The sequence below is a fragment of the Pocillopora verrucosa genome, chromosome 8 (genome assembly GCF_036669915.1).
Source record: "Pocillopora verrucosa isolate sample1 chromosome 8, ASM3666991v2, whole genome shotgun sequence".
Classification (NCBI taxonomy): Eukaryota; Metazoa; Cnidaria; class Anthozoa; order Scleractinia; family Pocilloporidae; genus Pocillopora; species Pocillopora verrucosa.
In genome coordinates, this window is record NC_089319.1 from 15,082,365 (window position 1) to 15,096,765 (window position 14,401).

The window sequence follows — 14,401 nt, forward strand, 5'->3', positions numbered from 1 at the left end:
ACTGAGTACTTGCCGAACCATGCGACACCCAACCGGTGAATACGGAATGTTGCCTTGGGGTAATTCATGCACTGAGGGCCTTACTTGGCCACGAAGAATAATGCCTAGAGGACATTACATATTCGCTTTAAAATAGTTTTATCGCAGAGGTTCTTCGTTTTCTTTCTTCTCAATATTCTTGCAAATGAGCCACTTGGCTGATTAGCAGTAGACACACTTTCGTTTAGGCAAAACAACTGCGCTTGTTTCCCATCATATGATGAGTACCTCCTTAATTCACATGACACGAAACGAAAAATTCGCACCTCGCTATAAAGATTGAGAGTGTCGTAAAGTGGTCTGGCATACGAGTGAACACTTCCATCATTGACCTTAGGTGAACTCAAATTTCAGTTAAAAATAAAACCATTCGAGAAATGCTTACACGAATCTTTACAGAACTGTCAAATTAACTTTATATTGACCTGTCTTTGCTTATATTCATGTCTTCCATTGTTATACCTTTGAAAACTTGAGATGTCACAGCTGATATGACTTACTTAGAGAGCGAAAGGTTACGCACGTCTCAGTTGTCGTATTATGTTTCTGAATGTGCGTTGTTGGCGCCACTAAGATAACTTTGGATATATTTCTTTGTTTCAGTCAAAGCCTACAACACAATGGGTGCTTTTTTGTCTGATCTACAAAAGGAGGAGAAAGGGAAGCTATTTTCACAAAGGCACTTTAAAGACAATCCTGAGCTTATAATCGATCTGTCAATTAGAGAACAATGTGGTATCCGCAATAATCACGCACGCTAAAAATGTTACTGTGAATGATTTCTTGTAAGTTTATGATGCAATTTAGTTTAAAGTAACGTAAGACATTGTACTCTTGCCAAGCAATCATTATCATTTCGCAAATTTCTTGCTTAGTTAAACGTCGAACATAATTCATCCAGCGACATGTGCAGACAATTCTGTAGTCCCCCTCTTCCATGTGTTGCGGAACCCATCAAGAGAATTTGGAATATGCTTGCAATCAGGACATCAAATACAACTTTCAAAAAAAAAGAGAAGTATCTATTATTTTGAAAATTAAAATTTCTCCTTAGCCCCATGCACTCAGAGTGTATTTAATAAGCTTCTCAGAAAGCTGTATCTTGATATGCTAATTATGACAAGACAATTAACGGGTGAGTCCACAAGGTTAGAAGTTCAATTGGTTTGTAGTAGTTGTACCGAAACTAAAAAACCATGCACATCTTTTTGAAAGAGTACGTCACCACCGTGGTAGAGAGCTCTAGATTTGATTACGAAAAGCAAAGGAGCTTTTACCTTTTGAGAGACACTTGATGATCATCAGGGGTAGCCAAATGTGATCGGGCTGGTATAATAGATAAATTTCCACAAACCTCACTCTGCACTATCACTCTGAGACGAATAAGGAAAAGAAACAAAGTATGCTTGTTCTCAAGTGGATCAAAAATTTCCTTCAGAGCACATGTCGTAATTCTTAGATTGGGTCTTGGTCCATTTTCATTTTTTTTCCTTTTTGCACTCTGTTAACATTCAGTGTGGAAAGTTGGTAACTCCTGAGTAGCGAGTAAGCTGACATGCTTTTACATAAAAATGAGAATGAAAGATCACATGGTCATGTTAGCAAGAATGAGCATCTGCAAGTATTAAATATTTATAAATGTTGAGCACGATAAAATGGGTGCACCGGCTGCAGTTTCTTGGCTATAAAATTAATTCTAATTCTCTAACAGCCGCTGCAGACTTTTCTCCCTTTTACTTACTATAAGCGGGTTAACCAGGTTAAATTCTCTACTGAATATCGCCACCTACCCACTGAGTGATCAATAACACAGGCTACCTGTCAACTACTGGATACCAGCTTTAATTGACAAGAGAAATCGCCTACTTTAATGAGCAAAGACTCCAAAATGGATGAACGTGATTTACCTTTGTTAGACTTAGTGAATACTTCATCAAACTAATCAAAACGGTGTTTTGCTTATGATCATTATTGTTGAACTGAATATTGAACGACATGTCAGAGCCTGAGCCTTAATTATTTGATAACTAATACAAGGTTATTTTGGTTTGATCCAATGTTTCACATCATCTGAAGGGAATTTTAAAACAAAACTCTAGTAAATTGCGCAACATAGAATTGTAATAACAACACATTGGCAACATATTCAACAACAGCTACAGTTTTATCAAAATTGATACTTAACAAAGATGTAGCAATACTTTCAAAATCTTAAAAAACATTATCTCAAGTTGTAAGCGTTATGATTGGTTGAGATCCAGCAATTTTACAGCCTAAATCATCCATGCTCTGTTTCCAAACAAAACTATCAGTATGCACGTTTTGTCTGAACATGTCATAATAATGATTTCAAAAGCTGTTGAAACGAAACATTCATTAACATTCATTTGCCTGAGAATATTGGGCAAAGTCAACCAAATCAAGATGATCAATATGACAGAATAAATTATGGCAATTTTACAATCTGCTCCATGAAATTAAAAGATTTGAGACTCATATCACGTATTTTCACAAATTGTTTACTTACGAATCAGAGACAAAAATTTAGAAATTTCTACACTGAATGGCGAGGAACCATTGGTTTGAAAGAAAACAAGCAGACTTATAACCATCGCTTGTGTGGTTGCAGAGCTATTTTCTCAAGAACAATGCTCACAGTGGCTTCATTGAATGTGTTGACCATCAAAACCTCTACCTAGAAATTTCAAAGACAAAAATATTCACCGAACTATCCAGCTAAAGCTCAAAAGCTCTGAAGTGACGATAAATTTGTAAGTAACGTGTTCTTAAATTTAACTACAAAACCTCAACGCAACAGGCAAGAGAAACGATTAGTTCGTTTCAGTAGTGGAATGCATGCTACTGCCCCGAAGGAACGGATTCGCACGCCTTATACAAAAGAACCAAAGAAACGTTTAAGCCAAATTCTCAAAACGAAAAAAAATACAGGAAAGCTAATCCCATACCTTGCAAGGAAAATCAAAGGGAGAGCTACAATTTTCTACAATCGACAAAACCCTTCGAAATCGTTGTATTTAGATAAACAATAACTTGATGACTGTTGTTGATCCTAGCGTGTCTTATCAATGACTGATGTTTCGAAACTGTTTCAGGATAAATTTGATGACCTCCAAAGTTAGGTTGTGCCTCTTTTATGAAAATATACCCGTTTGCCGAGCTCCTACACGCAGTTTGTTATTGCGGGACACATCAATAACGACTTTGATGTCTCTTTCAAAAGCACCATTTTCTTGTAGACTGTTTTGGTAGCCATGTCAACATGCTGATTCCTTTTCTTTCATAAAACACCTCTTAAAAAGTGAAAATTTCATTCTCTCGTTTAGTATCGTATACTGAACGCTCTTCATGTACTCCTCGTAAATGTTTCCATTCCCAAAGAATGCAGTTAAAAGCTCGGTTAAAAAAAGTTGTAAAAGGCATAGTTGACATATAATCAGAGCTTCACAGCAACACAAAATACGATACTGAACCCAGAATCAAAGTTTTCAAATATGTAATCGCTCTCAATAATACTCAGTGGATCCAAATCAGCTGCTTATTGCTTCAAGATTAAATAATCGTAGTCTCGCCCACAAAAGTGGTCAATTTTAGTTAGTTCTCCTAGTGTGCGAGAGCAAAATACAAATAAAATACGAACACAGTATAATGTGACGTGTTATTTGACATATATACATAGACATGGTGCAATGGACATAATATTTCTATGGTGCCTATATCAAAACATATTGCACAAATATCACATATTGGTAGGCGGCTAAGGAGGTGGGTTGCAAGGAATTATTTCGCTAGTTTGTACTCTGAAGCGTAAAGACAATCTTAATTTAGCCGTTAGAAGTTGAAAATACCTTGACAGCCTTTCAATCTTACACCTTCACCTGAAGCAGCCCGTACGTTGGCTAATCTTTCAAAGAGAATATATTTAGGCAAACCTGCTAAGTTTAGTATAAACAAAGCACAGATCGACCATCTTTTGTTTACTTCAGCAAAACCCTTGGTCAGGATTTACTAAAAAAAAAAAACGTCCATTTAAAAGGAGCCTCTAAAGAACAAAATTAACATGGCTTGATGCTGTTGAAACCCGATTGGAATTCTGTCAACATCGTGGATACTGGTCAATAACCAGTGTCAAATGTAATTCAAGTTTTTCAATTCTCTCCTGGAGTGTAAGCAACATTTTTTAAGTCTTGAGAAAAGTATTATATCTGCACATTGCACACGCGATTGAATTTGTTCACAAAACAAAGGATTAACGAATAAACGATTTAGACACTCAATTCTTGTAGAAAAGTACCGTAATAGATGGAAAGCAAAGATGGGAAGGCTTCTTAAATACTAGGGTTCTCAAAGGGCACGAAATTACTTGCTCTTAAGAGACGAACTCAGGGTGCTGTATAACTTCCATCTCTGACAACATTCACTGTGATTTTATTTTACTTTTGTTCTGGGCCTATTTGATCAAATAGTGGTATGTTTTCATTGAGTGTTATGTGAGATGCTTCAACAAACGTTTATTCCATTTGGGCAAAAGAAAAATAATTCAGTCCACAAAACAATAGGTCAAAATAGAGAGTAAGATCAGTGCGATTAAAATATTAGCGACTACTCAATATGTTTGTTAGAAATCCACCAAAACGGGTTCAAGTTAGACGATCGACAATTAACTTGCTTGCCTTATTTTGTTACAGTTTGCCAAATTTCTACATAAAGCGGAAAAAGGAGAAAAAACTAACATGATGTCACTTTTAAACACAGCTTTTACGACGAGCTTGATTTATAGACACGGTAATTAAAGCTCGGCTAAACTGACACAGCGAGTCACGAAATGTATTCGAACAGAATTATTCTGTCTCGTTGAGGCTTAGAACCATAAATGTATACGTTTCGCAATACACATAGAGTTTCAGATGATTTGAGGAAGTTCTAATATCCACAAAGCATTTTAAGCAATATAACACAGTACAAAGCAGTTTCTGAGGCCACCATGCAGAATTCTCTGTTATAAGTATTCTCGATTCAAGCGAAACTTTTGTTCTGTTTTTATTATTTTTTTTAATTTCACCTGCACAACTTTGACTTTTACTGGAGAATGGAAGCTTTATAATGAAATCTTAAACTGGTGGGTGGTATCCAATCGGCAAAATTTAGAAGCATAGTCTTTGTTGCGTCACGGCTGCCGTCAGCTCATTAATATTTAACGCTCAACGGAGCCTCTTAAAGCCTAAAGTAACATCAACGCTAATTTTATCCGCTACTTTCAATGTGTGGGTTCGGCGTTCGATTTCAAAACAACATCTCAACAATCTATAAATTACGTGGGCCGACGGACTCTTCAGAGAACACTCTGATTCGGTCCGCTAACTTTCTTGAAGCCAATAAAAAATTAAAAGGCAAAATCGGAAGTTGAAGTCACGCTATCCAAACTGCTACGTGAAAGATCTGAACGAAACCACTCGACTAGAACAGTGACCCTCCAGGTTACTACGATGATCATTGCATAAGAAACCTGTATTTTGGTTATGAATTTTGACGTAAACCGATACGGAATATTACTTATCATGTCCCTGTAAAAATGTGATCTTTCCTGTCACATTATGCGTATTGTGTACTTACGTTTTGCTTCACTTAACAAAACTTTCACGAGCCTTCAAGGCAACATTTCGATTTTCAAATTTCCCTGTGCGGATAAAAGTTCAATGCGTTCTGTTTTTTGCAACTATGTAAATAGAACATCGAAAACACCGATAAACCTTGCAACATATATATAGAACAAAAATAGAACAATTTCTTTTATTTATGCTGTTCTCTAATAAAGGCTTCACGCAGCCGATCAGCATGTTCGTGTCCCTGTTTCGCAATAACCTTTTCTCCGAGATCAACCGAGCATTTCGCGAAAGATCGTTATTGTAATCGGAGTCCGAAGATAGAACGTCGCACTATTTTCGGAACCAATCGGAGGCTGCGAAGGTGTTTCGAAGTTTACACAACCTTCTGGAGCATTCGGCGTTACAAAACGATTGCTGAAGCGAGTCGTTAATAATTCGAGAGTCTTCTTTTATATCAAACGATTAACTTCCTACTCAAAATGAAACCCCATTATATTCTTGACACAGAATTGATAACTGTTTCCAACTTAAAGTAACTTCAAGGCATATACGGGCTGAGAACCATCCTCATTTGAGTTACGATACGCATCGCTGATAAGTTGATCGTGATCTGTGCAGCGTGACTGCTCTCAACTGTAGCCTGGGGGAAAGTTTATTTTAGAATTGAATAACGGAGCATCCGACTTTGCATAAGAAAACTCGGAGCAGATTAGCGCAGAATCGGCACCTGACTCTTAAGCCGTACGGATCCACGCAAACACACGTCTAAATCTTAAATACTTACACGCGATCAGGAAGAAAGGACATCATTCATTTTCACTGCGAAACAGTCTGTGGAGTTTGCTAAACTTATATCATTTTATAGTTGGAACTGCTGTTATACAGATAAGAGAGTCTTAATGCGTATCCCTATGGCTTATGCGAATTTCGACGATTTGGTGCGAGTGACGGAGAGTATCACCTACCCGAACTCCTACCAAGGCGAGGGAAATCCGTTGACGGCGGGGATCTATTCGTTGCTCATTCCAAACACAGAGGATGAACTACAACAGGTCAGTTGCGATCTTTCAGAAGCGATTTATATGGTATTGTTAGATGCGCTGATTGAATAACGAGCCAGTGTCGCTCTTTATTCAATATACGCTTGTTGTAAATGAATTATAATTCAAGAAAGAGCTTTCACGCCGGAACAGAACTCGTCCGACACTGTTCAGTCTGTTCATTATTTCCTCGTTTTAGTCATGCTTGTAAATGACTCCAAAATTGCCAAAGGAAGTATATCCGGTAAATAAAATCCTGTAGTTTCAGAGTCCATTCTGGACTGATCGAAAGTGTAACAACACGGATTTTTTTTGCAGCCATTAATCTTAACTGCATGATGATTCGAAATTTCCCCAAGCTGGTAAAGATTTACGAGAGCCCGTGGGCCGTGCACGCGAATTCGGCAATTAGAGGAGCAATTGTCACAGCCTACAGGGGTCCCACTGTACGCTTAAACTGAGCTCTATGTTTATTATACTAATGTGCCAAATTTCTGCCCCTTCCTAGACAGAGGATGGCGGTATTCCGGTGACCTTGTTCGTGAATTCGATGTTATGTAAGAGTCTATACTTAATTAATCGTCTATCGAAGTTCAACTGATCAAGCATGGCAGCTGTATAATCATTTTTAAACGGCTTTTCTTTCCGTCAGACACTTAAAGAAATGGATAGTTACCTGTGTTCCACCTCTCAAGACACACCTTCAGAATTGCAGCCACATGTAAACCTCCATCAACCAAAGTTCGAAGAGGGGATGAAGAGAGACTGTCGCTTTCCAGAGTCAACGGCCAACGTGTGTAATGGCCTACAAACAGTACAAGCGCCTTCTTGCGATCTGAAGCTAGAGTGGCCGCAAGCTACTCTTCAAAACCCAGCAACTACGACGACTGCATCATGTGCGGAGTCCAACGTCTTTAGTTTCGATACACACCAATCCTTTCCCACATGCTCTGAGAGCGAACTGGAATTAAGCCATGCCTTTCACTGCGATTTTCCCGGTTGTAAAAAACGTTACACAAAGAGCTCGCATCTTGGAACACACAAGAGAATTCATACCGGCGAGAAGCCCTTCCTGTGCCCGTGGGAGGATTGTGGGTGGTGTTTCCGCAGATCGGACGAACTAAAGCGCCACTACCGAAGACACACTGGCGAAAAACCTTACGTATGTCCCTTGTGTGGCAGGTCCTTTAGTCGTTCAGATCATCGGTCTTCTCACATAAAGAAAATACACCCACTAATGTAGGAGTTTTTTAAATCGACTCAACGGACCTCAGATGACAAACGTCAACATTTGACTTAAATTTTTATTTGTTTGAATGTTCAATAGACAATTTATACTCTATATTTAGTCGACCTCATGGCCGCGACGTTGTCCTACTGTCTGTTCCATAAAGAAGCCTTATTTAACGAGCTAAGAATTATGTGGTGAATAATTGTACATATAGAGCACACTATTGGCATAAACAGGGGAATTCAATGAGCCAATAGTCACCGAAATCACTATTTTAATGGAAAGTCTTTAAACAGTCAATTTCACTCCTCAGTCAAGTATCAAGACGATACAGTCGGAAAACGTAAACCTTGTAGTTATATTATGTATATTTCGTAGCGACGAGTCCTTCTCAGTCTTAAAAGTCACGTTGTCAGTATTTTTCGTCTTGTTGGAGGACCCATGATCGCTTTTCTAACTCATTTTGACTCAAAAATTTCAGAAAGCCAAACTACGCACATCTTTGTGGTGGAGGGTTAAGAGAGAAGAACAGGGCTGGTTCCTGCTGGGAAGGTGCTTTGTAGTATGACATGAAATAAACATGGTTATATTCAAGATTTAACATATACTGAAATGCATCCATTCTTCGTCGTTAAGGGACAGTTGTCCAACTACTAAGAGATAAATACTGCTTCGGACTGTTTCATACATTCTACATCGAAGGAAAAAACTGAAGAAAAGCTTTAAGAGGACAGAATGTTTCATTCAGACTTTAACATGAACGATCAGTACAAGTATTTAAGAGGTATCGATTGTGAAACGTGATTGAAGCTGACGGCGATCTCTAAGAAACATGTAAAAAAGCCCTTGAAGACTCAACAAATACGATGATTTTGATACGATGTGTATTAAACAAATTTAAATCTCCCCATAGTTTTCTTGCTTAATAGACCTTCATAGTCCCTTCATCTTCTTTGGCGGGATATGAACAATCTGGGATAACTATCGCGAAGAAGTACAATTGTTACAAAAGAAAAATTCTGATAAATCACTCAGACTTCTCACTCATTTCTCCCACTTTACACCTTAAAACAATTAAAAAACTAAAAAAAAAAAGTGTCGCGAAATAATTCAATTTTGCTAACAATAAGACATTGACATGTGCTAGTTGCGTGGGCTCAAGTTAACGGAGGGGGCCATTTAATTTACCATGAGGCTTCAATCCTAAGATTATCATCTACTTTGACCCGGAGGAAGGAAAAGATTTATCGTAAAAGCGACAAATAGACTTAAATTTTCGCTGGAAAGTCTGAATTAAATCAGTTGTAGTTATTGTAGTCGTTGCCAGCGGTTCAACGAGTAACTAGACGGTGTTTACATTCCAGAGCTCATCTGGGTCCCAGTTCCTCTTCACCCTGTTTCTTTGCAAACAAAGTTTGGTTTACTCACACTAACTTAAAAATTTCTTTCCTTTCAACTCCGAATTTCTTTCCTTTCAACTCCGAATCTTTAAATTAAAATCATTTTGGTACCAAGATAGCCGTGCCTTAAATTAATAGATTTAAAGAATCCCGGAAAGTGGTTTTAACTACACCTGCAAAATTAGTATACAACTTTCTAACAACTCCTTTCGCGAAATAATACACTTGACAATGGGTTTTATAGTTGTGGCTTTAAAACTACGAGAGGAATCTAAAGTGAGTATTGAACGGTACACACTACAATGTGCAAAGTGAAATCCATTAGAGGAACGAGTGGGCTGCTGCACGAACGGTGAATCATGCATACGTGAAAAAATGAGAATACATGCAGGAAACAAGAAAAGTTATATAACTGAGAGGAAAATTCCATCATGAAACAAAAATTACAGCACTCTTCTTACCTTTCTAAGCGTTAAATGTGATGGGGTATTAGTGTTCTCCCGGAGGTATTAACCGGTCGGCACACCAAAACAACCCACGCAGTCGGTTCTCTATGTTAAATTGCGTCAACACCCGGATGAAAATAAAAGGAGCAGACATCCGATGTCATTAAAAACTGCACATGGTTCTCCAATTGTTAACCTTTAATGGCTAAGTTCACTCAAGTGTTCAGTTTACTCTTTGAACCGGCACGTACAGTTACGAAATAAAGTTGAGATTTTGTTATAATCAGTAAAGGGGTTCATTAATTTCTGCTCTTACCTTTAAACGGATTATGGCTGCACTCGCAAATAAAATAGTTAGTTATGGCTTTAAATGTGACTCATAGAAACGACAACATTTTCCTTCCACGACGACATTTTCGAACCTACATTAAGAAGCATTTCCTGATCCTCAGCGCCCATCACCACGCAGGTTAGATAAACGAGCCAATTTTTAACCCACTAAGTAAACAACGGTAGGTAGGTATTGTTTGGCTCATTATTTACATCCTTAGTAACTAGATGAACAGGAAATGAATCACGGGGCGAAATGACGAGAAAAAGATCAAAGTAAATTAAATCAAATTGAAAGAAAAAAGAGAGAAGAAACCCCTTCCCCGCCATTTGCATTTCGTCTGTCCACATCAATCTCCAAGCTTGTTATTTTCCACTGTGGAAGGTTTTGTTGTGGAACAGGTGTTTCACGATCCGAATTTCACTAAATTGCCGTATTCAGGTAACTAAACCACTCATAATTTGAAAATTTTACATACTCTTCTGAGGACCAAGTGCTGAATTTTAAATGGCGAACGTGACATAAGCAGAAAACTGATAAATCATTTAAACGTTGTTTGCTAACTGAGTTCACATTCAGCTACTGTTTTAGCTCATTAGTTTGTAAGGGTACGATAAAATTTCATTAAATACATGCTAACAGGTGTAGAGATAAATTTATCTTCAGTATAGAATTTGTCTCTTGAAGCGTGAATGCTTCACAACGAAGGTTAATTATTCCAACTTCGATTCAAACGAAATTTAAGGTGAAATGTAAATAATTCTTGTTTAATGGTCAATAGAATCTCCCATATATCTTTTTCTTATTTTCAACCGTGATGTTTCTTTTGCTTCAACAAACCTTACATGGGTTCATGTGAAAGTAAGTGAACAATAATTCAATTCCCTTTGGCTTCGATGACTCGTCAGCTATTCTTACGTAAAAACCTTAAAAAATAATGGATCATCAACTTGAGGGTTCGAAAAATCGTGCTAACAATGTAAGGTATCGTACGTTTGATCCTCAGGGCATTTGTCTTTTAGGCTTGAACTTTCTATTGCTAATGTAGCACCATCACTTGACGATGTCCTACTGACTCTCAGTCTTTTGTCTGGTAATAACACGTTTTCTCGGTTTAACACTTAAGCATTTGTAGTTAATTTGTATTCTCTCTCATCGGAATGACTTTAAAAATAGCATGATGTTGAATAATTCCTATTGATTCATATATTTATTATTTAGCAAAATGTGGATATCTTCTGAAGTAAAGCGACAAATGTTTCAGGAGGTGTATTCTTGTATCACAAGATGAACGATCACACTTACATGGAAAAGTTCTACACAGACGATACCCAAAGCTTTGAATCATACTTATGTAGGCTTAGTATTGTTGTAACTGTAGCATAAAGGCCTTCATTATGATCAAACTGGAGCTAAAAATACCCTTTTACTGCGTGTCCATGTTAACCTTCAGTATAATCTTATCAGGATTCTCTAAATGTTGTCTTCCAATCTTGGTTTCTAGTGCACTAATAGTTCGATGACTCATTGTCATCAAGGTATCCTTCCATTAGTTCTTACCCTCAATTTCTCATTTCATTCTCCTTCTTTTTCTCCCATCTAATTATATTATCATCAATCTCTCTAGGTATGTTTTGATTTCTCTTCACAATTGTCTGTTACGATTTTAATTATTCTTGGCTCACTCTATGGTTACCTACATGTTTTCATTTTGTCCTCATTCCCATGTGTTTATTTGCTTTGTATCTCTGCTGCTTGTTTGTTTGCCTTCTCATTCGCCTTTTTATCTGTGATCGATGTGGACTGATCCCAATTAATGGAATCGTGTTTTTAGTTGAACTCAAACCTTTGCTTTTAACAATCTATTTAGCCTGTATGTCCTTACTTTACTTGCATATTTCACAGTCATTATTTGCATGTTGATTTCATTGATTTTAAATACTCGAATGTCATAAAGCTTTTGTGGTTAAAATTGAGTGGCTGTTGTTTTCGTCCCCACTAACATTGAATGCAAGGTTTTCTAGTACAACACTGCATATAACTGGACAGTGCTGCAGTTTTCCATGCTATCATATTGCACGATATGCACCAAAAGGCATAGCAGAAAATGCACATGTACTTAATGTACGTCGCTATAATATGCTACGTTACACTGAATCATGATGGACAACGCATTATACCTGCATCATACTAAACTACATTGCAATACAACACATATGCACTGCAACTACACTGCAATGTACTGCACTTTTCTGTATTGCAACTTTATTAAAATGCACTTAACCACATTGCACTGCATAGTACTATAGTAAAGTGATACAAACAGCACCAAATTGCATTGATAAATGATGCACTGAAGACTTGCTATACTGCAACACCCTGTATATTGCAATACACAGCATTTCAATACAGCGCTGCAAGAAAGGAACAAATTCCCACTGTCTTTTACATTTTTTCACATACAAACATGTTTTGCACTAGTCTGTCCAGAACTTTAGTCAACCACCCTGCATCAAACTTTTTTAGATAAGACAGCATTGTATCACTGCATTACAAGGTATCCTTGGTTATTCACTGCACCCAACTAAAATGGATCACTCATACCCCATCGTATACCACTAAAATACCATGCAGGGGCACACTACATCTTGATGAACTATTTCTTCATTTTCTTAATTGCTCTTAAAGCCATTAAACTTCACAGAAAATCTTCCCATTGCACTACAAGGAGGTAAAGGGGTCCTTTAAGAATCTTAGCCTCATGTTCACAAAACATGGTAAGAGCCTGTAGGGTATTTAATCGCCACTGAAATGTTAGCTTTCCGTAAGAGCGAAACCTGTACAGATCTATTATCATTTCCAATGCACTCCTATTTCACTGCATTGACTTAGTCATATCAAGAGAGTTTTTTTCTGAGACAATTATTCTTGAATTTAGCAGTAGCATTAAACAATGTGTTCCTGTACTTACCCATTGTAACATCGGGATGTTAATAGCTTTCAGAGGAGTACGACGGTAACGAAATAATCCTTGTTCCTTTTTCTTCGAGGTAGCACTTTCCGTTCTACTATAAGGCAAGACTTAGTAACACTACTAGAAGTAATTTAACTGGTTCATTAGTGGGAACCTCTATCGCGTGAAGCCAAACCATTTTACGAGTTAATGTATTCAACTACAGGAACAAGGAGTACTCTTGATTACGATTTTCAGGTAGTCTATTCACAGCGGTTGAAAACTTTTCCGCGACATACATGCGCATAATGTTTACTATCGCAGGCACTCTTTTATATTAGTCTGCATTGCCCTTAAATATTTCTATCTTCCATATTTCATTTATTTGCCTCCATCAGTGAAATGATGCAAATTGGTCTGCAACATTTTTAAGAATCGTCTCATTGATGGAGGCAAGTTAATAATACATTGTACCCTTACACCCTCACCGGAAACAACTTACAGAGTAGAACATAAAAGACTTCTGATTCAGTTAAATACCTGCTCAAGGGTGTTGTAATTAAATATATGCAAGTGATTAGAATCAAAGGCGAAGGACATGAATAATGTGTAATATCAGAAGTACCACTGACACTTTCAAAAGTGATATGGATACTCTGAGTCTGCTCTCTATTTGATTGTGCTTTTGTGTTTTGTATAACAAAGAATTCTAAGAGATTCTTTTGGTTTATACTGTTTGCACACTCGTCTTAATTGACTCGTTACTGTCGTACGAGAGGAATCTCGTACCTTTTCTTTCAGAGATTTTAATCACGGGACAACATTTGATCGAGCTCGTATGACTACAACACAGAAATTATGTTGCTCGTTAATAAGCCCTTAATCTAATAGAATGTCCGAGTGCTCGTGCGGTCCCATACCGTAATAACCATTAACAGAGACAACGGAACTGGAGTTTTCATATTTCCGCACCACATGAGTACAGTCATCTGCGATAAGCATAAGCACATGCTTATGAGAGGCGAAATTATTAAAAAAATGATAACTTGTTTCAAGAGATCGCTCAGTATTAGGGTAGAAGATAAGAAATAAACATGGTGCTAGAGAACACTTTTTCCGTCGACCCCGAAATAGTCTGTTGTCATCTCTCACACAATATTTCCATCAGATTAATTTTTAAAGCAAGTTGTCAAATAAATTTGTGGAATTTTGATCTTCTTAAGTTTCAATTTTTTTTTTTACTTTTTTTTTTTTTTTCATTTCCTCTGTCAGTATTCCAAGCATCATTTTCCTTGCATCACGCACCTAGTATGGCCACTGATTAAGGCTACGTTATG

At 37.4% G+C, this 14,401-nt stretch overlaps 1 protein-coding gene across 1 annotated transcript; it reads left to right on the top strand.

Moving 5' to 3' along the window:
* The first annotated feature begins 6,152 nt into the window (after nt 1–6,152).
* LOC131785040 (Krueppel-like factor 5) lies at nt 6,153–8,840 on the top strand. Its single transcript, XM_059101884.2, has 2 exons — nt 6,153–6,715; nt 7,356–8,840. Exons 1-2 carry the CDS (start codon nt 6,563–6,565, stop codon nt 7,944–7,946), a joined length of 744 nt encoding a protein of 247 aa, XP_058957867.1. The 5' UTR covers nt 6,153–6,562; the 3' UTR covers nt 7,947–8,840.
* The last annotated feature ends 5,561 nt before the right edge of the window (nt 8,841–14,401 follow it).

Bases quoted from the DNA above. Each gene is read 5' to 3' on its own strand.
- LOC131785040 (XM_059101884.2), top strand. From the start codon at position 6,563: ATGCGTATCCCTATGGCTTATGCGAATTTCGACGATTTGGTGCGAGTG. The intron at 6,716-7,355 runs GTCAGTTGCGAT...TCTTTCCGTCAG, and splicing joins CAGAGGATGAACTACAACAG to ACACTTAAAGAAATGGATAG.